Genomic DNA, 23,973 nt, shown 5'->3' with positions numbered 1-23,973 from the left:
GAGAGAGAGAGAGAGAGAGAAAGAGAGAGAGAGAAAGAGAGAGAGAGAAAGAGAGAGAGAGAGTATTCACAAGGCGTCTCAGAGTAGGAGAGAGGGGCGGGACAGAGAGAAGAATAGCCAACTCCTCGGCTGGCATTATTTTAGGAGCTATATGATTCACAAGTAACCCAGCCCAGGTGAGACTGGCAGATAATGTGAGATGGAGAGAAAATAAGACGGGTAAATAATAGTGTCTCTTTTCAAAAGCCCACACTTTCTGCTGTCATTACTACGACATCAAACATCCAAATTACAAAGACGCAGGCGGTCTCTTTCAGATGGAGGGAGAGAGAGCAGAAGAAGGAGAAATGGAGAGAGATGAGGAAACAGGGAGAGAGAGAGAGAGAGATCAGAAGAGAAAGAGATGAGAGGGAGAGAAGAGAGAGGGAATAAGAGAGTGAGGTAATGCAGGATCTGAACAAATTATTGCCATCATTACTCACAGCCATTTGAGTCATACTAAATACAGCATTACAGACAGAACCACATCATCCAGATAGACAGAAGTACCCTGCTCATAATGCTGTGAGATGGTCCTCATCACATTTATCTTGTGAGGTGAGAGAGTGAACAACATATCTACCATCATCCATCTTATTGTCATTTTGCATCTACGGATGCTTATGTACTGCTTACAAATGTATACAAATGTATGGCTTATATCTGTTAAAAACATGATCAGGTACTTTGACGAAAATAAAGTATTTTTTAAACTTCCTGCTTTGGGCTGGATGTGTTTTATTTATTTTACCTTTATTTAACTAGGCAAGTCATTTAACAACAAATTCTTATTTTCAATGACGGCCTAGGAACACTGTCTTGTTCAGGGGCAGAACAACAGATTGTTACCTTCAACTCGGGTATTCGATCTTGCAACCTTTCGGTAACTAGTCCAACGCTCTAACCACTAGGCTCTAACCACTAGGCTCTAACCACTAGGATCTAACCACTAGGATCTAACCACTAGGATCTAACCACTAGGATCTAACCACTAGGCTCTAACCACTAGGCTACCTGTCGTGTCAATGTGTCGTTCATACATGCATAATCTATGAACAGAATTACTGTTTCACCTCAATTAGCCACAAAATCCCTAGTTTGAAAGAGACTGTTTTCTTGAAGCTGTGCCGTGACATTTTCCCAATATTTCCCCCCACGTGGGCCAGCCCCCTAGCAATTTGAGTTTGACCCAGTGAGCTTCAGCCCCTCGCATTTGAGTGACTGCAAGCAAGAGGCCTTATCCAATGAGGTTACAGGGCGGGCCCAACGGCTCAGTGGACACAGCAGAGACAGAGAGCAATGACATGGTGCACATATCTGCACATATGTGTCGTAGAATGCCGTTTTTGGGCCTCCCAGGTGGCGCAGTGGTCTAGGGCACTGCATCACAGTGCTAGCTGTGCCACCAGAGACTCTGGGTTCGCGCGCAGGCTCTGTCATAGCCGGCCGCGACTGGGAGGTCCGTGGGGCGACGCACAATTGGCCTAGCGTCGTCCGGGTTAGGGAGGGTTTGGCTGGTAGGGATATCCTTGTCTCATCGCGCACCAGCGACTCCTGCGGCGGGCCGGGTGCAGTGCACGCTAACCAAGGTTGCCAGGCGCACGGTGTTTCCTCCGACACATTGGTGCGACTGGCTTCCGGGTTGGATGCGCTGGGTTAAGAAGCAGTGCGGCTTGGTTGGGTTGTGTTTCGGAGGACGCATGACTCTCGACCCCGTACGGGAGTTGTAGCGATGAGACAAGATTGTAACTACTAACAATTGGATACCATGAAATTGGGGAGAAAAAGGGGGTAAAATAAAAATATGTAAAAAATAATGCTGTTTTCAGGGACCACTTTTGGCTCGTGAGTGCTACTTTCAGGACTACTGGCTAAAACGTTTGCAAAAGTACACAAAACTACCAGAGAATCTCTTTAATAAGATGGCTTAATTTGGGAATCAAATATTTTTGACAGAAAGAAATGTGCAAAGATATTCACAGACAAGTTTTATGAAATAAGCGGTGGAAAAATATCAATGTCCAACAATTATGAAAGAGATTTATTTTCAATAAATAACTGGTCAATTAAGTCCATAATGGGGTTCATAGGACTGACCAAAATATATTTCAGTTCAAATCAGGTATCAATAGCACTTTAAACAGCCGCTGCACTCTGCTGATTGGGTCAATATAAGACTTGGTCCCTTGAAATGAAGGTCCATTCAGTCGACACACTGGGCTGAATGGAACAGACTCATTGAGCTGCTGTCTCAATGGTTCCTGCCTCCAGAACTGAAAAGATTAAGACATTACAATGACGTATAAAAAGCTTCTTAATAGTGGGAAGTCAGTCAATTGATCGTCATATAATAAATGAGACAATTCACGCCGAATACCTCACACAAAGTCACATCTAGGTACATCTGAAGGAAATATTTGTTTATTTTCCCTCAAATAAATGCAGTCTGTCAATCTTCTGCATATTCTGTAATCATATCGCTAAGGTAATGTGATTACCTGAATAGGCCTACTCTGCCGAGCAAGGACAAATCGCAACTCCCTCCACTCCAAAACGGAATGACATCGGCGAAGAAGCCCGTAGACTGACAGATATTCTAGCTGCGGTACACTGGGAACATTGCGAGCGGAGCAACGAGCAACAAGAAGGTTACAACACTGACAGCCTCCCCACCCTTTGTAATTGTGCCGGCTTTTCTAAATGCATCTCTCTGGCTGTTTTAATTCCCTTTAATGACGTTGTTGTACACTGAGATTTTACCATCCATGGGCTAATGTGTTTACGCTGTCTGCTCCGCACTGCTTTTACTTTCTCCCCGCCTCCCTAGGACAACCAGACGCTACTCAATAGCTCTTATTGAGATGGAGAGGACGACTAGAGCACTGGCTGGAGACTTCAGCCAACACGCTACTCAATAGCTCTTATTGAGATGGAGAGGACGACTAGAGCACTGGCTGGAGACTTCAGCCAACACGCTACTCAATAGCTCTTATTGAGATGGAGAGGACGACTAGAGCACTGGCTGGAGACTTCAGCCAACACGCTACTCAATAGCTCTTATTGAGATGGAGAGGACGACTAGAGCACTGGCTGGAGACTTCAGCCAACACGCTACTCAATAGCTCTTATTGAGATGGAGAGGACGACTAGAGCACTGGCTGGAGACTTCAGCCAACACGCTACTCAATAGCTCTTATTGAGATGGAGAGGACGACTAGAGCACTGGCTGGAGACTTCAGCCAACACAAACAGAATAATATAAAATATGCTACTTAGCATACGCTTTCATCCAAAGCCAATTAGTAGAGTGATTGCATACATGTTCCATACATTTTAACAAAGGGGATGTGATCCCTATGGGAATTGAAACCACAACTAGGGCTAGCAAAATTATTGTAGAATCGCGTAACCGTCCATTATGGTAAAAAAAAGAAGTTGTACCCCGTTACACTCATACCCTTATACGGGTTGAAAATGGCACTGATAAACGCCTAAATTGGAACACAGTGGTTGTACAGTAACATGCTCAGTGGAGGCTCCTGAGAGGAGGAAGGGGAGGACCATCCTCAGTGAATTTCATTTTTTTAAAGAGTTATCCTTTTTAGATAAAACTATACTAAATATATTCACGTCACCAAATAATTGATTAAAACACACAGTTTTGCAATGAATGTCTACAGTAGCCTCAACAGCACTCTGTAGGGTATCACCATGGTGTAGCCAGAGGACAGCTAACTTCTGTCCTTCTCTGGGTACAATGACTTCAATACAAAACCTGGGAGGCTCATGGTTCTTACCCCCTTCAATAGACTTACACAGTAATTATGACAACTTCCGGAGGACGTCCTCCAACCTATCAGAGCTCTTGCAGCATGAACTAACATGTTGTTCAACCAATAAAAATATCAGATAATTAATCTAGTACTGAAAGCATAAACTACAGATAGATTGCACTGCAGTGCATAAAATGTGGTGAGTAGTTGACTCAAAAAGAGAGAAAGACAATTGAACAGCTTTGAACAAATTAATTTCTTCAAAATTGAAAGAAGCGAGAGCGATATTTCATCATTTAATGCATCATTTAAATGCATCCTTTAAATGCAGCTAGATAGTTTAGCCTACTCAAAAACCCGGCTCAAACAGAGGGATGCTATGACAGCTAGCTGGCTATGACTATCCAACACAACACTGGAACTCTTCCAAGTCAAGGTAAGCTTTTGATTTGACCAATTTATTGCCACCGGCGACCGCCAGTGTATCTGCTAAACTGCTTACTGACAGTACACTGTACTGCATGATTGTAGCAGGTTTACTAACGTGTTAGTTCTATTAGCTATGTTGACTATGACGTTACTTTAACAAATATGGTGACAAAGATGTAGGCTGTGTGTAGCGGTTATGATGTGGTTTGGCTTGGAAAGGTGGAGAGTGCATAGATGCGAGAAGGAATACAACATGGCTGCTTAAAAAGTTAACTTTGTTTACATGTGATCAGGGGTATATTCATTCTGCCAATTCTGTTTAAAAACTTTTCTTAAACGGAAGGAAACAGTGATACGCATACCTTAATTTGTCCAATAGAAACTATCATTTGCAACTGTTGGACTAATGATTACTATGGAACACTTAAAGTTTAACAACAATAGTCTATTGTCAACTCACAATTCATGACAATCACTGGATTAAGTTGTACATCAACATATCTTGAACCATGCATTCCTGCGTGGACATGTTAGATGAAACTTCTTACTTGAATAGCCTCCCATCTCAGTATATTAAACAGTCTAAAGCACAGCAAACTACTTTAGAATGTGAATGATAACAAATGTATTCTATTGCATGACTCAGCGGGGGGGAAAAATGTGCGACCAAATCATGGGCTGGGGAGGATGTTAGTCTGGAGCCCTGTCAAGGGGTGGGATTTTATATCTGCTGCAGAGTAATGTATTATTCTGCTAATTTGGCTGTTGGGAAGAAAATCATGCAACAGGATCTTATGCAGAAAAATATGTTGGTGGGACAAGGCTATGTCAAAATAATGGAGACACCGAGTAAATTACAGATACAAAGTACATTGAAAGCAGGTGCTTCCACACAGGTGTAGTTCCTGAGTTAATTAAGCAATTAACATGCCATGGCTATACCCCCATTGGATGACAATGCCCCCACTCCCCAAGAGTGGTCTCTGAATGGTTTGATGAGCATTAAATTCATGTAAACCATATGCCATGGCCGTCTCAGTCACCAGATCTCAACCCAATTCAACACTTATGGGAGATTCTGGAGCGGCGCCTTAGAATTTTCCACCGACATCAACAAAACACCAAATGATGGAATTTCTTGCGGAAGAATAGTGTCACATCCTTTCAACAGAGTTTCAGACACTTGGCGAATCTATGCCAAGGTGCATTGAAGGTCTTCTGGCTCGTGGTGGCCCAATGCCCTATTTGCATGACAGTGAATGGTCTCTCAAAATTCCATAATCATCACAGTCCTACCCACAACCATGATATTGCTTGTGCCATGCTCTTACTAACTGAGCTTACATAACATAAAACACACACACACACACACACACAAAGAGAACAGCAGCATTAAAAGCAGGACCCAGACACGGTGTAATTTAGTATGGTGCTCACACCATCGAAACCAATCATGTCTGCTGTAAACTACAACCCATTAGTCTATGTGTGATGACATCAATCCCATCAGACACTGAGTTATGTTATGTCTTCAGCCTGTCCCGGTCGGTGTGTCAATGTGTTTGCGCGTGTTGTCTCGGCTCCTCTGAAACACAATGTTCTCAATGGCTCTGTCTCATTGGCCACTCCTCTCTTTCTTTCAAACCAAGAACAAAGGAAATGGCATATTGTGCCTGAGCCGGGCCCAAAAATGAAGGATTGATTTGCAAGGTCACGTAGACATAGATTGGAGCCAATCAATGTGACACGTTCTTTATACACACAGAGGCCAGTTTATTTGACTTCACATATACTGTATCAAGGTTTGGAGCAGTGGGAGTGGGAGGAGAAGGATCACTCCAATCCATCCATCATTCAAATAATTACCTTATTTTAGTCGTTTTATCTGCAAATCAGTTCCAAATACCCATCTCAAACGTCAAGGAATTATTTCAAGTACATTTTACGGTATGAGAAACAGACAAAAGAGTATCACTCTCAAATGAGATGATGGACACAAAATATATCATATCAATGCAGAGCGAGAGCGAGAGACGCTAGCTGTTAATGCTTATCACAAAGTAGGGCTATATACCTTATTTTACAATATACCAGTATTAATGCACGGACCCGTTTAGGTTTTTACTTGACCTTCTATAACAGCATTTCAATGTTTGGCTTGTTAAACGTGACATTACACGCGTCCGAACGGCGTATTGTTATAGTTTACTCAGTTCGCCACTTCAGTCGTCTCTCTCCCTCTTCTACAGCCTGATACCAGTGCTGGTGTAGGCATGAATCAGTATGTTGTTTGTGCAACGGTGTCTCCTAAATTATAGAGGAAGAGAGAGGAATAGTAATGGCATCTTGTTTTGTAGGCATTAACTCTGCCTTTGCTAAATGGCCAAAGCCTATAGGGAAATGAATGTTTTTGGGGGGATAAACACAGAAATTAAGGTCTGTGGTAAACGCAGGTTTAAGAGAACTTATGGAAAGCTCTATTCTGCCCTACCAAGCAAAAAGGCAGTAACTGCTCATAGCATGGAACTGAGAAAAAGGTATTTTATTTACCTTGGTTTCACAGTAACTTTATGTAGTTACTGCTAACAAGACCCAATTTCTTCCAAAACACAATACAATAGATACAATAGAGGCAGAATACTTGTCCACATGATTAAGCATGTATTTTCTGTTGCAACAATGACATGAACTCATTTTCGACCAAATGAGCAGTTACTGCTTGGTATGGCAGTATAGGTGAAGCATGAATATCTTATTTTTTTAGGGGGTAGATGAGTTTTCATATTGCAAATAGATTGTAGCTTCCATCAATGTAAATGTCTGCATCATTTCCAGTCAAAAGTTTGGACACACCTACTCATTCAGGGGTTTTTATAAATGTTCACTATTTTCTAAATTGTATAATAATAGTGAAGACATCAAAACTATGAAATAACACATATGGAATCATGAGGAAGTGTTAAACAAATAAAAATATATTTTATATTTGAGATTCTTCAAAGTAGCCACTCTTTGTCTTGATGACCGCTTTGCACACTCTTGGCATTCTCTCAACCAGTTTCACCTGGAATGCTTTTCCAACAGTCTTTTTCCAACAGTCTTTTCCCACATATGCTGAGCACTTGCTGGCTGCTTTTCCTTCACTCTGTTGTCCAACTCATCCCAAACCATCTCAATTGGGTTGAGGTCGGGTGATTGTGGAGGCCAGGTCATCTGATGCAGCACTCCACCACTCTCCTCCTTGGTTAAATAGCCCTTACACACCCTGGAGGAGTGTTGGGTCATTGTCCTGTTGAAAATAAATAATAGTCCCACTAAACGCAAACCAGCTGGGATGGCGTATCGCTGCAGAATGCTGTGGTTGCCATGCTGGTTAAGTGTGCCTTGAATTCTAAATAAATCACTGACAGTGTCACCAGCAAAGCACCTCCACACCATCATACCTCCTCCTCCATGCTTCACGGTGGGAACCACACATGCAGAGATAATCCGTACACCTTCTTTGTGTCTCTCACAAAGACTCATCAGACCTAAGGATTTTGAACAGTATAATGTCCATTGCTTGTGTTTCTTGGCCCAAGGAAGTTTCTTCTTCTTATTGGTGTCCTTTAGTGTTGGTTTCTTTGCAGCAATTCGACCATGAAGGCCTGATTCACGCAGCCTCCTCTGAACAGTTGATGCTGAGATGTGTCTGTTACTTGAACTCTGTGAAGCATTTATTTGGGCTGCAATTTCTGCAGCTGGTAACTCTAATGAAGTTATCCTCTGCAGCAGAGGTAACTATGGCAGTCCTCATAAGAGCTGTTCTTGCCATAATGTGGACTTTTACCAAATAGGGCTATCTTCTGTATAACACATTGAGGAAAGAAAATCCACACATTAACTTTTAACAAGGCACACCTGTTAATTTAAATGCATTCCAGGTGACTACCTCATGAAGCTGGTTGAGAGAATGCCAAGAGTGTGCTACTTTGAAGAATCTCAAATATAAATTGATTAGTTTAACACTTTCTTGGTTACTACATGATTCCATATGTGTTATTTCATAGTTTTGATGTATTCACTATTATTCTACAATGTAGATAAATTGGGTAAAAATAAAGAAAAAAACAAACTTTTGACTGGTACTGTATATTTTATTTGAAATGTTCCTTTATTATTTTCCCCTCCCCCAATTGGAATAAACTAATGGACAACACCACTTAGGCTTCTAATTCCAGCTTATACGTACTATTTATTTGCACATTTTTACCTTTATTTAACTAGGCAAGTCAGTTAACAAATTCTTATTTTCAATGGCGACCTAGGAACAGTGGGTTAACTGCCTTGTTCAGCGGTAGAACGACAGATTTTTACCTTGTCAGCTCGGGTCCAACGCTCTAACCACTAGGCTACCTACCGCCTGCCGTTTATCAAAGTTAGCTGGCTAACTCATTGATCTGGCTTTGTCGTACCTCTCTGGACTCAATGAGAGGGATAAACTGGTCTAGGTATGAATCAATGAATGAACCCCTCGGCTCCTCTGCAACCCCATGTTCTCAATGGCTTTATCTGTCTCATCAAATCAAATTCACATTTTATTGGTCACATATTTAGCAGATGTTATTGCCGGTGTTTCGAAATGCTTATGTTTCTAGCTTCAACAGTGCAGTAGCATTTAATAATTCACAACAATACACAGAAATCTAAAAGTAAAATAATGGAATTATGAAATACATAAATATCAGGACGAGCAATGTGGAGTGTGGCACTGACTAAAATACAGTAGAATAGAATACAGTACATTCATAGGAAATGAGTAAAGCAGGATGTAAACATTTTTAAAGTGACCAGTGATTCCATGTCTATATGGCAGCAGGATTGAGTAACCGGGTGGTAGTCGGCTAGTGATGGCTGTTTAACAGTCTGATGGCCTTGAAACAGAAGCTGTTTTTCAGTCTCTCGGTCCCATCTTTGATACACCTGTACTGACCTCACCTTCTGGATGGTAGCGGGGTGAACAGGCTGCACCACCCTCTTTAGAGCCCGTTGAGGGAGAGGTTATTTTCCTGGCGCCACTCCACCAGGGCCCTCACCTTTCTCCCTTTTGGCTGTCTCATCATTGTTGGTAATCAGGTCTACTACTGTTGTGTTGTCAGCAAAGTTGATTGAGTTTGAGGCGGCCTGGCCACACAGTCATGGGTGAACAGGGAGTACAGGAGGGGGCTGAGCACGCACCCTTGTGGGTCCCCTGTGTTGAAGATTAGCGAAGTGGGGATGTTGTTTCCCTCACCAGCTGGGGGCGGCCCGTCAGGGAGTCCAGGACCCAGTTGCACAGGGCGGGTTCAGACCCAGGACCTGAGTTTAATGATGAGCTTGGAGGGTACTATGGTGTTGAATGCTGAGTTATAGTGAATGAACAGCATTCTTACATACATCCTCTTATCCAGATGGGTTAGGGCAGTGTGCAGTGCGATGGCGATTGCATTGCCTGTAGATCTATTGGGGCGGTATGCAAATTGAAGTGGGTCTAGGGTGTCAGGTAAGGTAAAGGTGATATGATGACAGATGTGAGTGCTAGGGGGCGATAGTCCTTTAGTTTGGTTAAATGGACCCCTTCTCTCTCATCAGCCCCTTTCCTCTCTTTCTTTTTAAACCAAGATCAGAGGGAAATTACATCTTGTTCTTCTTATGTACTTTACAAAAAATGTGTGTAAGGGCTGAGGTCATGGTGTCTCTCTCTACGATGCCTCTCTACTACTGCATGGCAAGCGGTACCGGAGTGCCAAGTCTAAGACCAAAAGGCTTCTCAACAGTTTTTACCCCCAAGCTTTAAGACTCCTGAACAGGTAATCAAATGGCTACCCAGACTATTTACATTGTGTGCCCCCCCCAACCCAACCCCTCTTTTTACACTGCTGCATAGTCACTTTAACTATACATTCATGTACATACTACCTCAATTGGCCTCGACCAACCAGTGCTCCCGCACATTGGCTAACCGGGCTATCTGCATTGTGTTCATCACTATCTGCTACTCTCTGTTCATCATATAGGCATAGTCACTTTAACCATATCTACATGTACATACTACCTCAATAAGCCTGACTAACAGGTGTTTGTATATAGCCTTGATACTGTTATTTTCAAATGTCTTTTTACTGTTGTTTTATTTCTTTACTTACCTACACACACACACACACACACACACACACACACACACACACACACACACACACCTTTTTTTCGCACTATTGGTTAAGAGCCTGTAAGTAAGCATTTCACTGTAAGGTCTACTACACCTGTTGTATTCGGCGCACGTGACAAACACACTTAGATTTGATTTGGAAGCAGTTAAAAGGGGACGGCCGAGGGTAAAGCGGTCCTTTGCAGGTTTGTGGTCTGGAAAGTAGGTGAGCCAGCAGTCTTCCTACACCTTGCCTACAGTACATGGGTGATAGATGTTTGAGATCAGTTACTATGGACTACATACACTGAGTGTACAAACACTCTTTCCATGACAGACTGACCAGGTCCCTTGTTAAATCCACTTCAATCAATGTAGATGAAGGGAAGGAGACAGGTTAAAGAAGGATTTTTAAGCCTTGAGTCATAGATTGTGTATGTGTGCCATTCAGAGGGTGAATGGGAAAGACAAAATATTTAAGTGCCTTTGAACGGAGTATGGTAGAAGGTGCCAGGCACAGTGGTTTGTGTCAAGAACTGCAACGCTGCTTGATTTTTCACGCTCAACAGTTTCCTGTGTATATCAAGAATGGTCCACCACCCAAAGAACATCCAGCCAACTTGACACACCTATAGGAACCATTGGAGTCAACATGGGCCAGTATCCCTGTGGAATGCCTGACACCTTGTAGAGTCAATGCACGGACAAATTGTGGGTGTTTTGATGGCAAAAGGGGGTGCAACTCAATATTAGGAGTTCCTAATGTTTTGGACACTCAGTGTAAATCAAGGTTTGGAGCAGCGGGGGGTGGAGGGGAGAAGAATCTCTCCACTCCATCCATCATTCAAATTATCACCCCTATTTTAGTCGGTTTTATAGGGTTGGGCAGTATGCAGATTTTCATATCATCATACTGCCTTGCTCTCATACCGGATTTTACAGTATTAGTACACAAGGGAGCCAAAAAAAGAGCACAAAAGCCCATTGGACGTCTCTTAACAGAATGTTAACAAAATTAGCACAAGTAATAGTGCATTTCCTAAATATGCTAGCGAGCACAAATGAAAATAAACAAACTGCACAGACAGGCCATCCAGTTCATAAAGTTGTCCTTTTTTTATGTTATTTTTTATTTATGTTATTTATGTTATTATTTACAAGTGAATGTGAACGAGAGACATTGTGCAAATGAACAAAGTTTTGATGCATGCTTGTCTGAAGGAAGAACAGTACTGGCTTTGGAGCAGCATGTGTACACGCTGTGTCTGTGTGGAGTCTGGATTCGCTAAGGCAACAGGCCTGCCTGCTCTGCTCAGGAGAAAACAGGGGAGGAGCAGACGGGCCAATAACGGAAAGGAGAAAAAAGTCAAAGAAATCAAAATCAATAACTCATCCAAAGGGCTCTGACCTCTCAAACATGGCAGAAAGCTAACACAATATGAAGTCCTGTCCGCTTATTAATTCAGCCGCCTAGTTAGATAACTAGCAAGTTAAACTTAGGTCCGCGTTAACGCAGAATATTTCATAAATGCAGGTCTAAAATGCTTCTTATTGTAATTTCTACTCGGCATCAGAGAAACGTTGTGCTTCATTTGCACTTCTCCACTCGGATGAGAATTCACAAAAAGGTAATTTCTCCGCTACTTTTCGGTGTAGCCTACTTTTCTCAGATAAAAAGCTAGATCTGGACTCTGGATCACAACTCCGGACGGTTCTGACTTAGAATATGTGGACAACTACCTATGTGTCTGGCTAGACTGTAAACTCTCCTTTCAGGCTCATGTTAAACATCTCCAATCCAAAATTAAATCCAGAATCGGCTTCCTATTTCGCAACAAAGCCTCCTTTACTCATGCTGCCAAACATACCCTTGTAAAACTAACTATCCTACCGATCCTCGACTTCGGCGATGTCATTTACAAAATAGTCTCCAACACTCTACTCAGCAAACTAGATGCAGTCTATCACAGTGCCATCCGTTTTATCACCAAAGCCCCATATACCACCCACCACTGCGACCTGTAAGCTCTAGTCGGCTGGCCCTCGCTACCTATTCGTCGCCAGACCCACTGGCTCCAGGTCATCTATAAGTCTATGCTAAGTAAAGCTCCGCCTTATCTCAGCTCACTGGTCACAATAACAACTCCCACCCGTAGCACGTGCTCCAGCAGGTATATCTCACTGGTCATCCCCAAAGCCAACATCCCCTTTGGCCGCCTTTCCTTCCAGTTCTCTGCTGCCAATGACTGGAACGAATTGCAAAAATCACTGAAGCTGGAGACTTATGACTTAAATTCAAATCCCCGAGCTGACAAGGTATAAATCTGTCGTTTTGCCCCTGTACAGGCAGTTAACCCACTGTTCCTAGGCCGTTATTGAAAATAAGAATTTGTTCTTAACTGACTTGCCTAGTTAAATAAAGGTCAAATAAAAAATTATATTTCCCTCACTAACTTTAAACATCAGTTATCTGAGCAGCTAACTGATCGCTGCAGCTGTAAATAGCCCATCCAATCTACCTACCTCATCCCCATATTTACTTTTCTGCTATTTTGCACACCAGTGTTTCTACTTGCACATCATCATCTGCACATCTATCACTCCAGTGTTAATTTGCTATATTGTAATTACTATATTGTAATTACCAGACTACTTGCATGTAGGTATTTTTCTTAAATCTTCATTGTTGGTTAAGGGCTTGTGAGTAAGCATTTCACTGTAAGGTCTACTACACCTGTTGTATTCGGCACAAGTGAGAAATAACATTTTATTTTATTTGACAAGAAAGAGCGTGCGAGAGAGTGAGAGAGAGTTTCCCGCACGCGAGAAAAATAGAGTATTTCAGATCAGAATGCTTCTGAAACACTATGCATGCCACGAGCTGCCATTAATTATCCTACAAAGAGGGGGTAGAGGGAGGGTGGGAGAGAGGGAAAGAGGGAGAGAGAGGTAGGGACAGGGAGAGAAAGATATGGAGCGAGAGAGAGAGAGCCGGCGGGAGGGAGAGATCCGCTAGCGGTTGATGCTTATCCCCACGCCAAACATGCAGCTGTGAAGGATCCATTCAATTCCCACACAGGGCCAAGAGTCTGTTTTATACATGCACCTTCAGGCTGGATGGGGTCAATATTAATGGAAACAGCACTGAATGCCTCAAAACCATTTCTGAGGTGTTATCACTTGAGGACGAAAGGAAGAAGATATTTAGCCTATTACAGTATGAGGTCTTTCCCAAGACGCCCTGCTGTTGTCATGAAGACAGATTGACCTCGTAGCAACAGAGACCGTTTGGTTGTAATGTGGGGTCTATGAAGTCTTCTCAACCACAAAACCAGTGAACTACATGAATATAACCAGAAAAGGACGTCTTTAAGACATATTATGCCACATTGTTCTTTCAATAGTTTGCAGTGAATTAGTGCAAGGTGCAATACAATACAATACAATTCAATAATAACACTAAGCCTCAGCAGTAACCATATTAATGCATTACCGAGAAATAACTACATATTAGGACTTGGGAGTAGCAGATAAGATCCAGCCAGTTACAGCAGAACATAGAGTCGGTCCAGAATGTCACCAACAAAATACACAAGGGTTTCAGGGGTTTGTTGTTTAAGGAAGCACTGTTTGCCTTATCTCTGTCATTCAGGGGCCATGATTACTGCTACGCTAATTAAAACTTTAAAGAGTATCTGTTAAATAGCCTTAAAGATGGAGAGGGGCAGACAGAGCGAGAGAGCGAGAGAGGGGCAGACAGAGCGAGAGAAGGGCAGACAGAGCGAGAGAGCGAGAGAGGGGCAGACAGAGCGAGAGAGCGAGAGAGGGGCAGACAGAGCGAGAGAGGGGCAGACAGAGCGAGAGAGCGAGAGAGGGGCAGACAGAGCGAGAGAGCGAGAGAGGGGCAGACAGAGCGAGAGAGCGAGAGAGGGGCAGACAGAGCGAGAGAGCGAGAGAGGGGCAGACAGAGCGAGAGAGCGAGAGAGGGGCAGACAGAGCGAGAGAGCGAGAGAGGGGCAGACAGAGCGAGAGAGCGAGAGCGAGAGAGAGCGAGCGAGAGAGAGAGAGAGAGAGCGAGCGAGCGAGAGAGAGAGAGAGAGCGAGAGAGCGAGTGAGAGAGCGAGTGAGCGAGTGAGTGAGGCATGGGCCGCTGAGTTAAACATGTCAGTTCAGTTCTATTCTCCTCTGGTCTCTTCTCATGTATGCAGGAGCACATCACATAGGAGAAAGAGTACAGAGAGAGTGGGAGACCGAGGAAGGACATGAGGCGGAAAATAAAGGAGAGAGGAGTTAGGGCTGAAGTCCGCTGTTTGCATGGTTATGTCTGTTAAATGTTTGATGAGATAACGAACCTCAGTCTCAACACCTCTCTGGAACACTCAGCTACTGGGTGAGGGCAGTACACAGAGACTCAACTCTGCATCCAGTACATGTTTAACCAGTGCTATGGGGCCATGCAGCTGGGAACCCAATGCTTTCCAGAAAGGCAAAACCCAAAACCAATAGAATGGTGCTATATTGGGAACACCACTGTTGTGGAGTGTGGGGGTGCTGGTAATCCATGTATGTTGTCTCCTGTCTAAAAGAGTTTAGGTTCTATTGACAAAGTTGGTCGCAGAGCGCCTGGATCATTTTGATTGGGAGACCTTTGGGGCTCATCTGGAATTTCAACCACTCACCGTCGTTGAGGTCCTGTAGCAGGTTCTCTCCTCCAGAGAAGTCCAGTCTGACTTTGACGTTAACAGTGAGGGTGACAGACTGGCCTGGCTTCAGAGGCAGCTGAGACACAGCCTCCTCTAGGTCCCAGCTCAGGAACTCTCCAAACAGCTTCTCTGTAGGAAACAATACAACAAGACAATGAATAAAGTAGTGTACAGAGAAAACCTTCAGATAGAGAGAAAACGTTCCGTTAAAGAGAGAGAGGCAGAGACGTAATGAAGCATTATACTCTAAATCTCAGGACAACCTCACGGAGGTGGTCAATATTGATTTAAAGACAGGCAGTGACAGCATACAGCTACCCTTCTCAACACACGTCTAAACTGACCCAACTTCGCCACAGAAACAAGGGCTGTGTTGTTGAAAGAGTAAGGAGGAGAGGAGAAGGCGCCTCTCTCCCAAAACAACAAACATGATGTTCAGTTGTGCACCGAAGGGAAAATGAATCAGAAAACATCATGCTGAGGAGGAACTTTCAAGTCAGGTTGGAACTTGGCAGAGCATGACAGTGGAATGAGCAAAACACGACATCACAGGGTCAAAAATACCAGGAAATAAGCAGGATGCCATCTCCAGTGTTTGTACCAACAGGTAACTGAAATGAAATCTGTTCTGCATTTGTAAGCATTTAACTATTGACAAAGAACCATCTAGAGTTGAATGCTCTGTTGGCACGGTCAGCATCGAGACGAGAAGTTTGATATTATTAGTTACATATTATTGAGGTCATCTAATTCTGTGTGTGTGTGTCTGCCGACATCATCAAAGTGTAAACCTGTTCAACTGATGTTTTGAGGCTGATACTATTACACACCAGGGTGAAAGGTTAATGGCTGCCGGTTGTTGGTTGGCAGGTCAGCCAACTATCATCACTCAACGATAGCATTGCATCATTCCGTGTGGGTGTTGTTGTGTGACTAAATAGACTGATTTATGTTAAATGTTAAACCCTACAGCCACCTGAGCCTGACGGGTGAGTCAGCTGTTGCCACTTGAACCAGACTGGATGGAGGGAAAAGAACAACAAATGAATGATACATCAACTGAACAGCCCATGTGGCTTTGTCTTAAACAGGTGTGCGAGACAGGTGCACTTGCAGCTCCTGCTGGGTTCAAAGCAACAGGCTGGTAATAATGTGCTAACCAAAGCAGTCTTGCTTATTTTACTCTCTCTCTCTCTTTATATCTCCTGTTCATCTCCCCGTCTTTCTCTTCCTAGTTCTCGCTCTCTCCCTGTTATAATCGTTGTATTTTTGGACACAACTACTCATTCAAGGGTTATCCTTTCTTTTTTCTACATTGTAGAATAATAGTGAAGACATCACAAATATGAAATAACACATTTGGAATCATGAGGTAACCAAAAAAGTGTTAAACAAATTAAAATATGAGATTCTTCAAAGTAGCCACCCTTTGCCTTGATGATAGCTTTGTACACTCTTGGCATTCTCTCAACCAGCTTCACCTGGAATGCTTTTCCAACAGTCTTTTCCCACATATGCTGAGCACTTGCTGGCTGCTTTTCCTTCACTCTGAGGTCCATCTCATCCCAAACCATCTCAACTGGGTTGAGGTCGGGTTATTCTGGAGGCCAGGTCATCTTATGCAGCACTCCATCACTCCCCTCCTTGGTCAAATAGCCCGTACACAGCCTGAAGGTGTGTTGGGTCATTGTCCCGTTGAAAAGAAAAATGATAGTCCCACTAAGCGCAAACCAGATGGGATGGTGTATCGCTGCAGAATGCTGTGGTAGCCATGCTGGTTAAGTGTGCCTTGAATTCTAAATAAATCACTGACAGTGTCACCTGCAAAGCACCCCCACACCTCCTCCTTCATGGTGGAAACCACACATGCAGAGATCATCCGTACACCTACTCTGCGTCTCACAAAGACAAGGCGGTAAGAACCAGAAATCTCAAATTTGGACTCATCAGACTAAAGGACAGATTTTCACCAGTCTAATGTCCATTGCTCGTGTCTCTTGGCCCAAGCAAGTCTCTTCTTCTTATTGGTGTCCTTTAGTAGTGGTTTCTTTGCAGCAATTCAACCATGAAGGCCTGATTCCCACTGTCTCCTCTGAACAGTTGATGTTGAGATGTGTCTGTTACTTGAACTGTGAAGCATTTATTTGGGCTGCAATTTCTGAGGCTGGTAACTCTAATGAACTTATCATCTGTAGCAGAGGTAACTCTGGGTCTTCCTTTCCTATGGCGGTCCTCCTGAGAACCAGTTTCATCAAAGTGCTTGATGGTTTTTGCGACTGCACTTGAAGAAACTTTCGAAGTTCTTGACATTTTCCGGATTGACTGACCTTCCGCCGTACCTTGATTGTATTACTGCTGATGATATCTGGAAATGTGCATGTACACCCTGGCACATCTACTGTTGATGATATCTGGAAATGTGCATGTACACCCTGGCACATCTACTGTTGATGATATCTGGAAATGTGCATGTACACCCTGGCACATCTACTGTTGCTAGCCCCAATTCTGACTTGGGGTCTAATATCTGCTTCCCTGATTTGCTCTCGTAAAAGCCTGGGTTTTCTGCACGTTAACACTAGAAGCTTATTACCTAAAATGGATCAATTGAAAGTGTGGGTTCACAGCTCCAATCCAGATGTGTTGGTCATGACTGAGACGTGGTTAAGGAAGAGTTTTGAATACTGATAACTTTTCGGGTTATAACCTTTTTCGGTAAGACAGATCTTACAAAGGTGGGGGAGTGGCAATCTTTACCAAGGATCACCTTCAGTGCTCAGTTGTCTCAACCAAGTCTGTCCCCAAACAATTTGATTTGCTGGTTTTAAGCATTAAACTTTTAAATAGCCCTTTGTTGACTGTTGCTGGGTGCTACCGTCCTCCATCAGCACCGGCCTGTACCCAACCTGCCCTAAGCTCTCTACTGGCCCCTTACACTGTCTGAATAAAGGTTAAAAAATGTTTTTTTAAATAAACAACTGACCAAGTCCTAAAGCAATTGGAGTCTCGAAATCTTTCTCTGATGATTACCAATTCCACAAGGTATGATTCCAAACACCCAGAAAAGGCTGCTCTCCTTGATGTAATCCTCACAAATAATCCTGAAAGGTATCAGTCTGGTGTTTTCTGTATGGATCCTTAGTGATCACTGTTTTACAGCCTGTGTTCGTAATGGCTGCTCAGTGAAACAACCTGTCCTGATTTGTCATAGACACTTGCTAAAAAACTTTAATGAGCAAGCATTCCTCCATGAATTGGCCCCTGTAAAATAGTATAGAATCATCTTGATCCCCTCTGACGAAGACGCTTGGATGCTTAGAAACAGGTTTAGCCACCTGTCTCTCCTCTCTGAGGTGGTTCCCATTGCTTGGAAGGCAGCCACGGCGTGTCCTTTATTTAAAGGGGGAGATCAAGCAGATCCAAACTGTTATAGGCATATATCTATTTTGCCCTGTTCATCAAAAGTGTTGGAAAAACGTGATAATAATCAACTGACTGGCTTTCTAGATGTCTATAGTCCTCTCTCTGGTAGGCAATTTGGTTTCCGCTCAGGTTATTGATGTGTAACTGCAACCTTAAATGTCCTCAATGATGTCACCATTGCCATTCATTCTAAGCAATGTGGTGCTGCATTTTTAATTGACTTGGCCAGAGATTTTGATACAGTAGACCATTCTATTCTTGTGGGCTGGCTAAGGAGGTTTGGTGTCTCTGAGGGGTCTTTGGCCTGGTTTGCTAACTACCTCTCTCAAAGAGTGCAGTGTATGAAGACAGAACATCTGCTGTCTCAGCCACTGCCTGTCACCAAGGCTCAATCCTAGGCCCCACGCTCTTAATTTACATCAACAACATAGCTCAGGCAGTGGAAAGCTCTCTCATCCATTTATATGCAGATGATACAGTATTATACTTAGCTGGCCCCTCCCCGGATTTTGCGTTAAACGCTCTACAACAAAGCTTTCTCTGCCCTTAACCTTGTTCTGAACACCTCAAAAAAAAAGGTCATGTGGTTTGGTAAGAAGAATGCCCCTCTCCCCACAGGTGTGACTACTACCTCCTGAGGGTTTAGAGCTTGAGGTAGTCACCTCATACAAGTGATTGGGAGTGGCTAGAAGGTACACTGTCCTTCTCTCAGCACATATCAAAGCTGCAGGCTAAAGTTAAATCTAGACTTGGTTTCCTCTATCGTGGTCGGTCCTCTTTCACCCCAGCACCCTGATTCAGATGACCATCCTACCCATGCTAGATTACGGAGACGTAATTTATAGATTGTCAGTTAAGGGTGCTCTCGAGCGGCTAGATGATCTTTACCATTCAGCCATCAGATTTACCACCAATGCTCCTTATAGGACACATCACTGCACTCTATACTCCTCTGTTAACTGGTCATCTCTGTATATCTGTCGCAAGACCCACTGGTTGATGCTTATTTATAAAACCCTCCTAGGCCTCTCTCTCCCCTATCTGAGATATCTACTGCAGCCCTCATCCTCCACATACAACACCCATTCTGCCTTATAGGACACATCACATTCTGTTAAATGTCCCCAAAGCACACACATCCCTGGGTCGCTCGTCTTTTCAGTTCGCTGCGACTAGAACGAGCTGCAACAAACACTCAAACTGGACAGTTGTATCTCAATCTCTTCATTCAAACACTCAGTCATGGACTTTTAGTGACAGTTGTGGCTGATTTGTATGATGTATTGTTGTCTCTACCTTCTTGCCCTTTGTGCTGTTGTATGTGCCCAATAATGTTTGTACCATGTTTTGTGCTGCTGCCGTGTTGTGTTGCAACCATGTTGTTGTCATGTTGTCTTGCTGCCATGTAATGTTGTTGTCTTAGGTCTCTCTTTATGCAGTGGTGTGCGTTATGTCCAATATATACAGTTGAAGTCAAAAGTTTACATACACTTAGGTTGGAGTCATTAAAACTCAGTTTTCAGACACTCCACAAATTTCTTGTTTAAAAAAAAAGTAATTTTGACAAGTCGGTTAGGACATCTACCTTAAGCATGACACAAGTAATTTTTCCAACAATTGTTTACAGACAGATTATTTCACTTCTAATTCACAGTAACACAATTCCAGTGGGTCAGAAGTTTACATACACTAAGTTGACTGTGCCTTTCAACAGCTTGGAAAATTCCAGAAAATGATGTCATGGCTTTAGAAGCTTCTTATAGGCTAATTGACATCATTTGAGTCAATTGGAGGTGTACCTGTGGATGTATTTCAAGGCCTACCTTCAAACTCAGTGCCTCTTTGCTTGACATCATGGGAAAATCAAAAGAAATCAGCCTAGACCTCAGAATAAAAATTTCAGACCTCCACCAGTCTAGTTCATCCTTGGGAGCAATTTCCAAATGCCTGAAGGTACCATACTGTACAAACAATAGTGCGCAAGTGTAAACACCATGGGACCACAAAGCTGTCATACCGCTCAGGAAGGAGACGCGTTTTTACTCAGATTAAATGTCAGGAATTGTGAAAAACTGAGTTTAAATGTATTTAGCTAAGGTGTATGTAAACTTCCGACTTCAACTGTTTGTGTACTTTACTAGGCTCTAAAGGTCTAGTCTAGTTCACTTATCTTTCTCACGCTTGTACCTGCAGAGTAGTTTATTTTGTCCCCAAAACGTGGGTGTTTGGCTATAAATCTAATGAATTATGCGTGTTAGGATTACACAAGAATTCCACTTTCTCCAGAGATTCTCCACAAATTCAGTTTTGTCTCCTATGACGCCTGCCCATGTCCGTGTTAAGTAAAATCGTCCGCCCTTTATAATTGATGATACCTACATGCCCATTGCTGAAGTACATCCATTTTGAGCTATTTGCTCCTCGTCATTCACAGGGATTTCAGCCCACAGAGAGATTCTTAAGTCAACTTTTGTTCCCATCAAAAATACGAAATAAGTTTTCTACAGTACATTTATAGCTTTGGAGGTTCTGTTTGTTTTCCTCCAGTGAGTCTATCTCTGCTTAGGTTGTATCCCAGAGGGCACCGTATTCCCTACTAAAGGAGTCAAAAGTAGTGCACTATATAGGTAATAGGCTGCCATTTGGAAAGTTACCTTAGTGTCCAGCTGCTTAGAACTGGCTCCAGATGTATCCGGGCAGCTGTATGGTGGTTGGTCCTGGTCCCAACCTCGGCCTTGGCCTGAGACAAGCTCTAAGCAGGGTGCCTGGTGTTCACACTCTACCCGCTGTAGCTGTCTGTCTTCGAGTCGCTGTCTCACTTTCTGCTCTCTCTCGCCTGGCACAGCATGCGTCAATACATAGGCATAGCTTTCATATGCGGGTCATTCTGCAAATACCCACAACATTGCCAGCCCAGTCATCCCTAAACAATTCCTGGAAAATATACTGAATTTAGCTGAGCTCTTTCGAAGTGTTCGCCCTGCAGTCTCCGTTTCTCTGAAAACATTGTGTGTAGCATGTTGATGACCACCACCACCCCTAAACATACTCGTGTTTTTCCTCTCAGTGGAGCAGGTAAAGCAGATCATCAGATTGCTCAGAGGCTTCTTCCTCCTGAAGATCTAAGGCCTGGATAACACATCTAAGGCTAGATGTAATAATGCTGATGTGGTATGACAGGGTCAGAGCAAACGTACCAACAGTCCATTCATGCATCTTTCAGTCTCATCTAAGTGCCAAAATGGGCCTCTGATGGGCATCTGACCTCACACCCAGGTAACAAATGGTTCATTCCAGGATGCGTGTTTATTTTTACTATATGGTAGAATAATTGTGAAGACATCAAAACTATGAAATAACACATATGAAATCATGTAGTAACCAAAAAAGTCTTAAACAAATCAAAAATATATATTCATATTTGAGATTCTTCAAAGTAGCCAACCTTTGCCTTGATGACAGCTTTGCACACTTAGCATTCTCTCAACCAGCTTAATGAGGTAGTCACCTGAAATGCATTTAAATTAACAGGTGAGCCTTGTTAAAAATTTATTCATGGAATTGCTTTTCTCAATGCGTTTGAGCCAATCAGTTGTATTGTGACATGGTAGGGGGGGGGGGGGGGGGGGGGGGTATACAGAAGTCAAAATTATGGCAAGAACAGCTCAAATAAGAAAAGAGAAACGACAGTCTATTACTTAAAAAAATATAATAATATTTAACCTTTAACTAGGCAAGTCAGTTAAGAACAAATTCTTATTTACAATGACGGCCTACCAAAAGGCAAAAGACCTCCTGCGGGGGAACGGGACTGGGATAGACAAAATATATACAGTTGAAGTCAGAAGCTTACATACACCTTAGCCAAATACATTTAGACTCAGTTTTTAACAATTCCTAACATAAAATTATAGTAAAAATTCCCTTTCTTATGTCAGTTAGGATCACCACTTTATTTTAAGAATGTGAAATGTCAGAATAATATTAGGGATAATTATTTATTTCAGCTTTTATTTCTTTCATCACATTCCCAGAGGGTCAGAAGTTTACATACACTCAATTAGTATTTGGTAGCATTGCCTTTAAATTGTTTAACTTGGGTCAAACGTGTCGGGTAGCCTTCCACAATAAGTTGGGTGAATTTTGGCCCATTCCTCCTGACAGAACTGGTGTAACTGAGTCAGATTTGTAGGCCTCCATGCTCGCACACGCTTTTTCAGTTCTGCCCACACATTTTCTATAGGATTGAGTTCAGGGCTTTGTGGCCACTACAATACCTTGACTTTGTCATCCTTAAGCCACTTTGCCACAACTCTGGAAATATGCTTGGGGTCATTGTCCATTTGGAAGACCCATTTGCGACCAAGCTTTAATGTCCTTCTGATGTCTTGAGATGTTGCTTCAATAAATCCAATGGTGGTAGGTCAAACAAGCTCACAGAACGGGACAGGCAAGTGCTATAGTGCGTAGAGCGTATAAATCATCTGTCCTCGATTGCAATACTCACTACCGAGTTCCAAACTGCCTCTGGAAGCAATGTCAGCACAATAACTGTTCGTCGGATGCTACGTGAAATGGGTTTCCATGGCCGAGCAGCAGCCATTGGACTCCGGAGCAGTGGAAACGTGTTCTCTGGAGTAATGAATCACGCTTCACCATCTGGCAGTCCGACGGATAAATCTGGGTTTGGTGGATGCCAGGAGAACGCTACCTACCCCAATTCATAGTGCCAACTGTAAAGTTTGGTGGATGAGGCATAATGGTCTGGGGCTGTTTTTCATGGTTCCAGTGAGGTGAAATCTTAACGTTACAGCATACAATGACATTCTAGACGGTTCTGTACTTCCAACTGGAATTAAGGCCTCGCAGCAATGTTCCAACATCTAATGGAAATCCTTCCCAGAAGAGTGGAGGCTGTTATAGCAGCAAAGGGGGGACCAACTCCATAGTAATGCCCATGATTTTGGGATGAAATGTTCTAAGAGCAGGTGTCCACAAACAGAGAGAAGGGGAATGAAAGATGGCTAAAGAGACAGGCATGGAGAGAGAAACATATTAATTTCTCCATGTTGACACCACACTGCCTTATTCAGCAGGTAGCCCAGCCAGCAGGTAGCCCAGCCAGCAGGTAGCCAAGCCAGCAGGTAGCCCAGCCAGCAGGTAGCCCAGCCAGCAAGGTAGCCCAGCCAGCAAGGTAGCCCAGCCAGCAAGGTAGCCCAGCCAGCAAGGTAGCCCAGCCAGCAAGGTAGCCCAGCCAGCAAGGTAGCCCAGCCAGCAAGGTAGCCCAGCCAGCAAGGTAGCCCAGCCAGCAAGGTAGCCCAGCCAGCAAGGTAGCCCAGCCAGCAAGGTAGCCCAGCCAGCAAGGTAGCCCAGCCAGGGGGTAGCCCAGCCAGCAGGTAGCCCAGCCAGCAGGTAGCCCAGCAGGTAGCCCAGCCAGCAG

The 23,973-nt window shown here is 43.4% G+C and overlaps 1 protein-coding gene across 6 annotated transcripts in view; it reads right to left on the bottom strand.

Annotated features, from left to right (window-relative positions):
* Positions 1-23,973, bottom strand: part of LOC139392219 (trafficking protein particle complex subunit 9-like) — a 292,725-nt gene that overhangs the window by 184,792 nt on the left and 83,960 nt on the right. For all 6 annotated transcript variants that reach the window (XM_071140027.1, XM_071140031.1, XM_071140032.1 and 3 more), the window contains one exon: positions 15,087-15,239. In XM_071140027.1, coding sequence (XP_070996128.1) covers positions 15,087-15,239 — 153 coding nt within the window. The remainder of the gene's footprint in view (positions 1-15,086; positions 15,240-23,973) is intronic.

This window comes from Oncorhynchus clarkii, chromosome 32 (assembly GCF_045791955.1).
Source record: "Oncorhynchus clarkii lewisi isolate Uvic-CL-2024 chromosome 32, UVic_Ocla_1.0, whole genome shotgun sequence".
NCBI classification, from domain to species: domain Eukaryota; kingdom Metazoa; phylum Chordata; class Actinopteri; order Salmoniformes; family Salmonidae; genus Oncorhynchus; species Oncorhynchus clarkii.
This window is presented reverse-complemented; position numbering and strand designations above follow the sequence as displayed.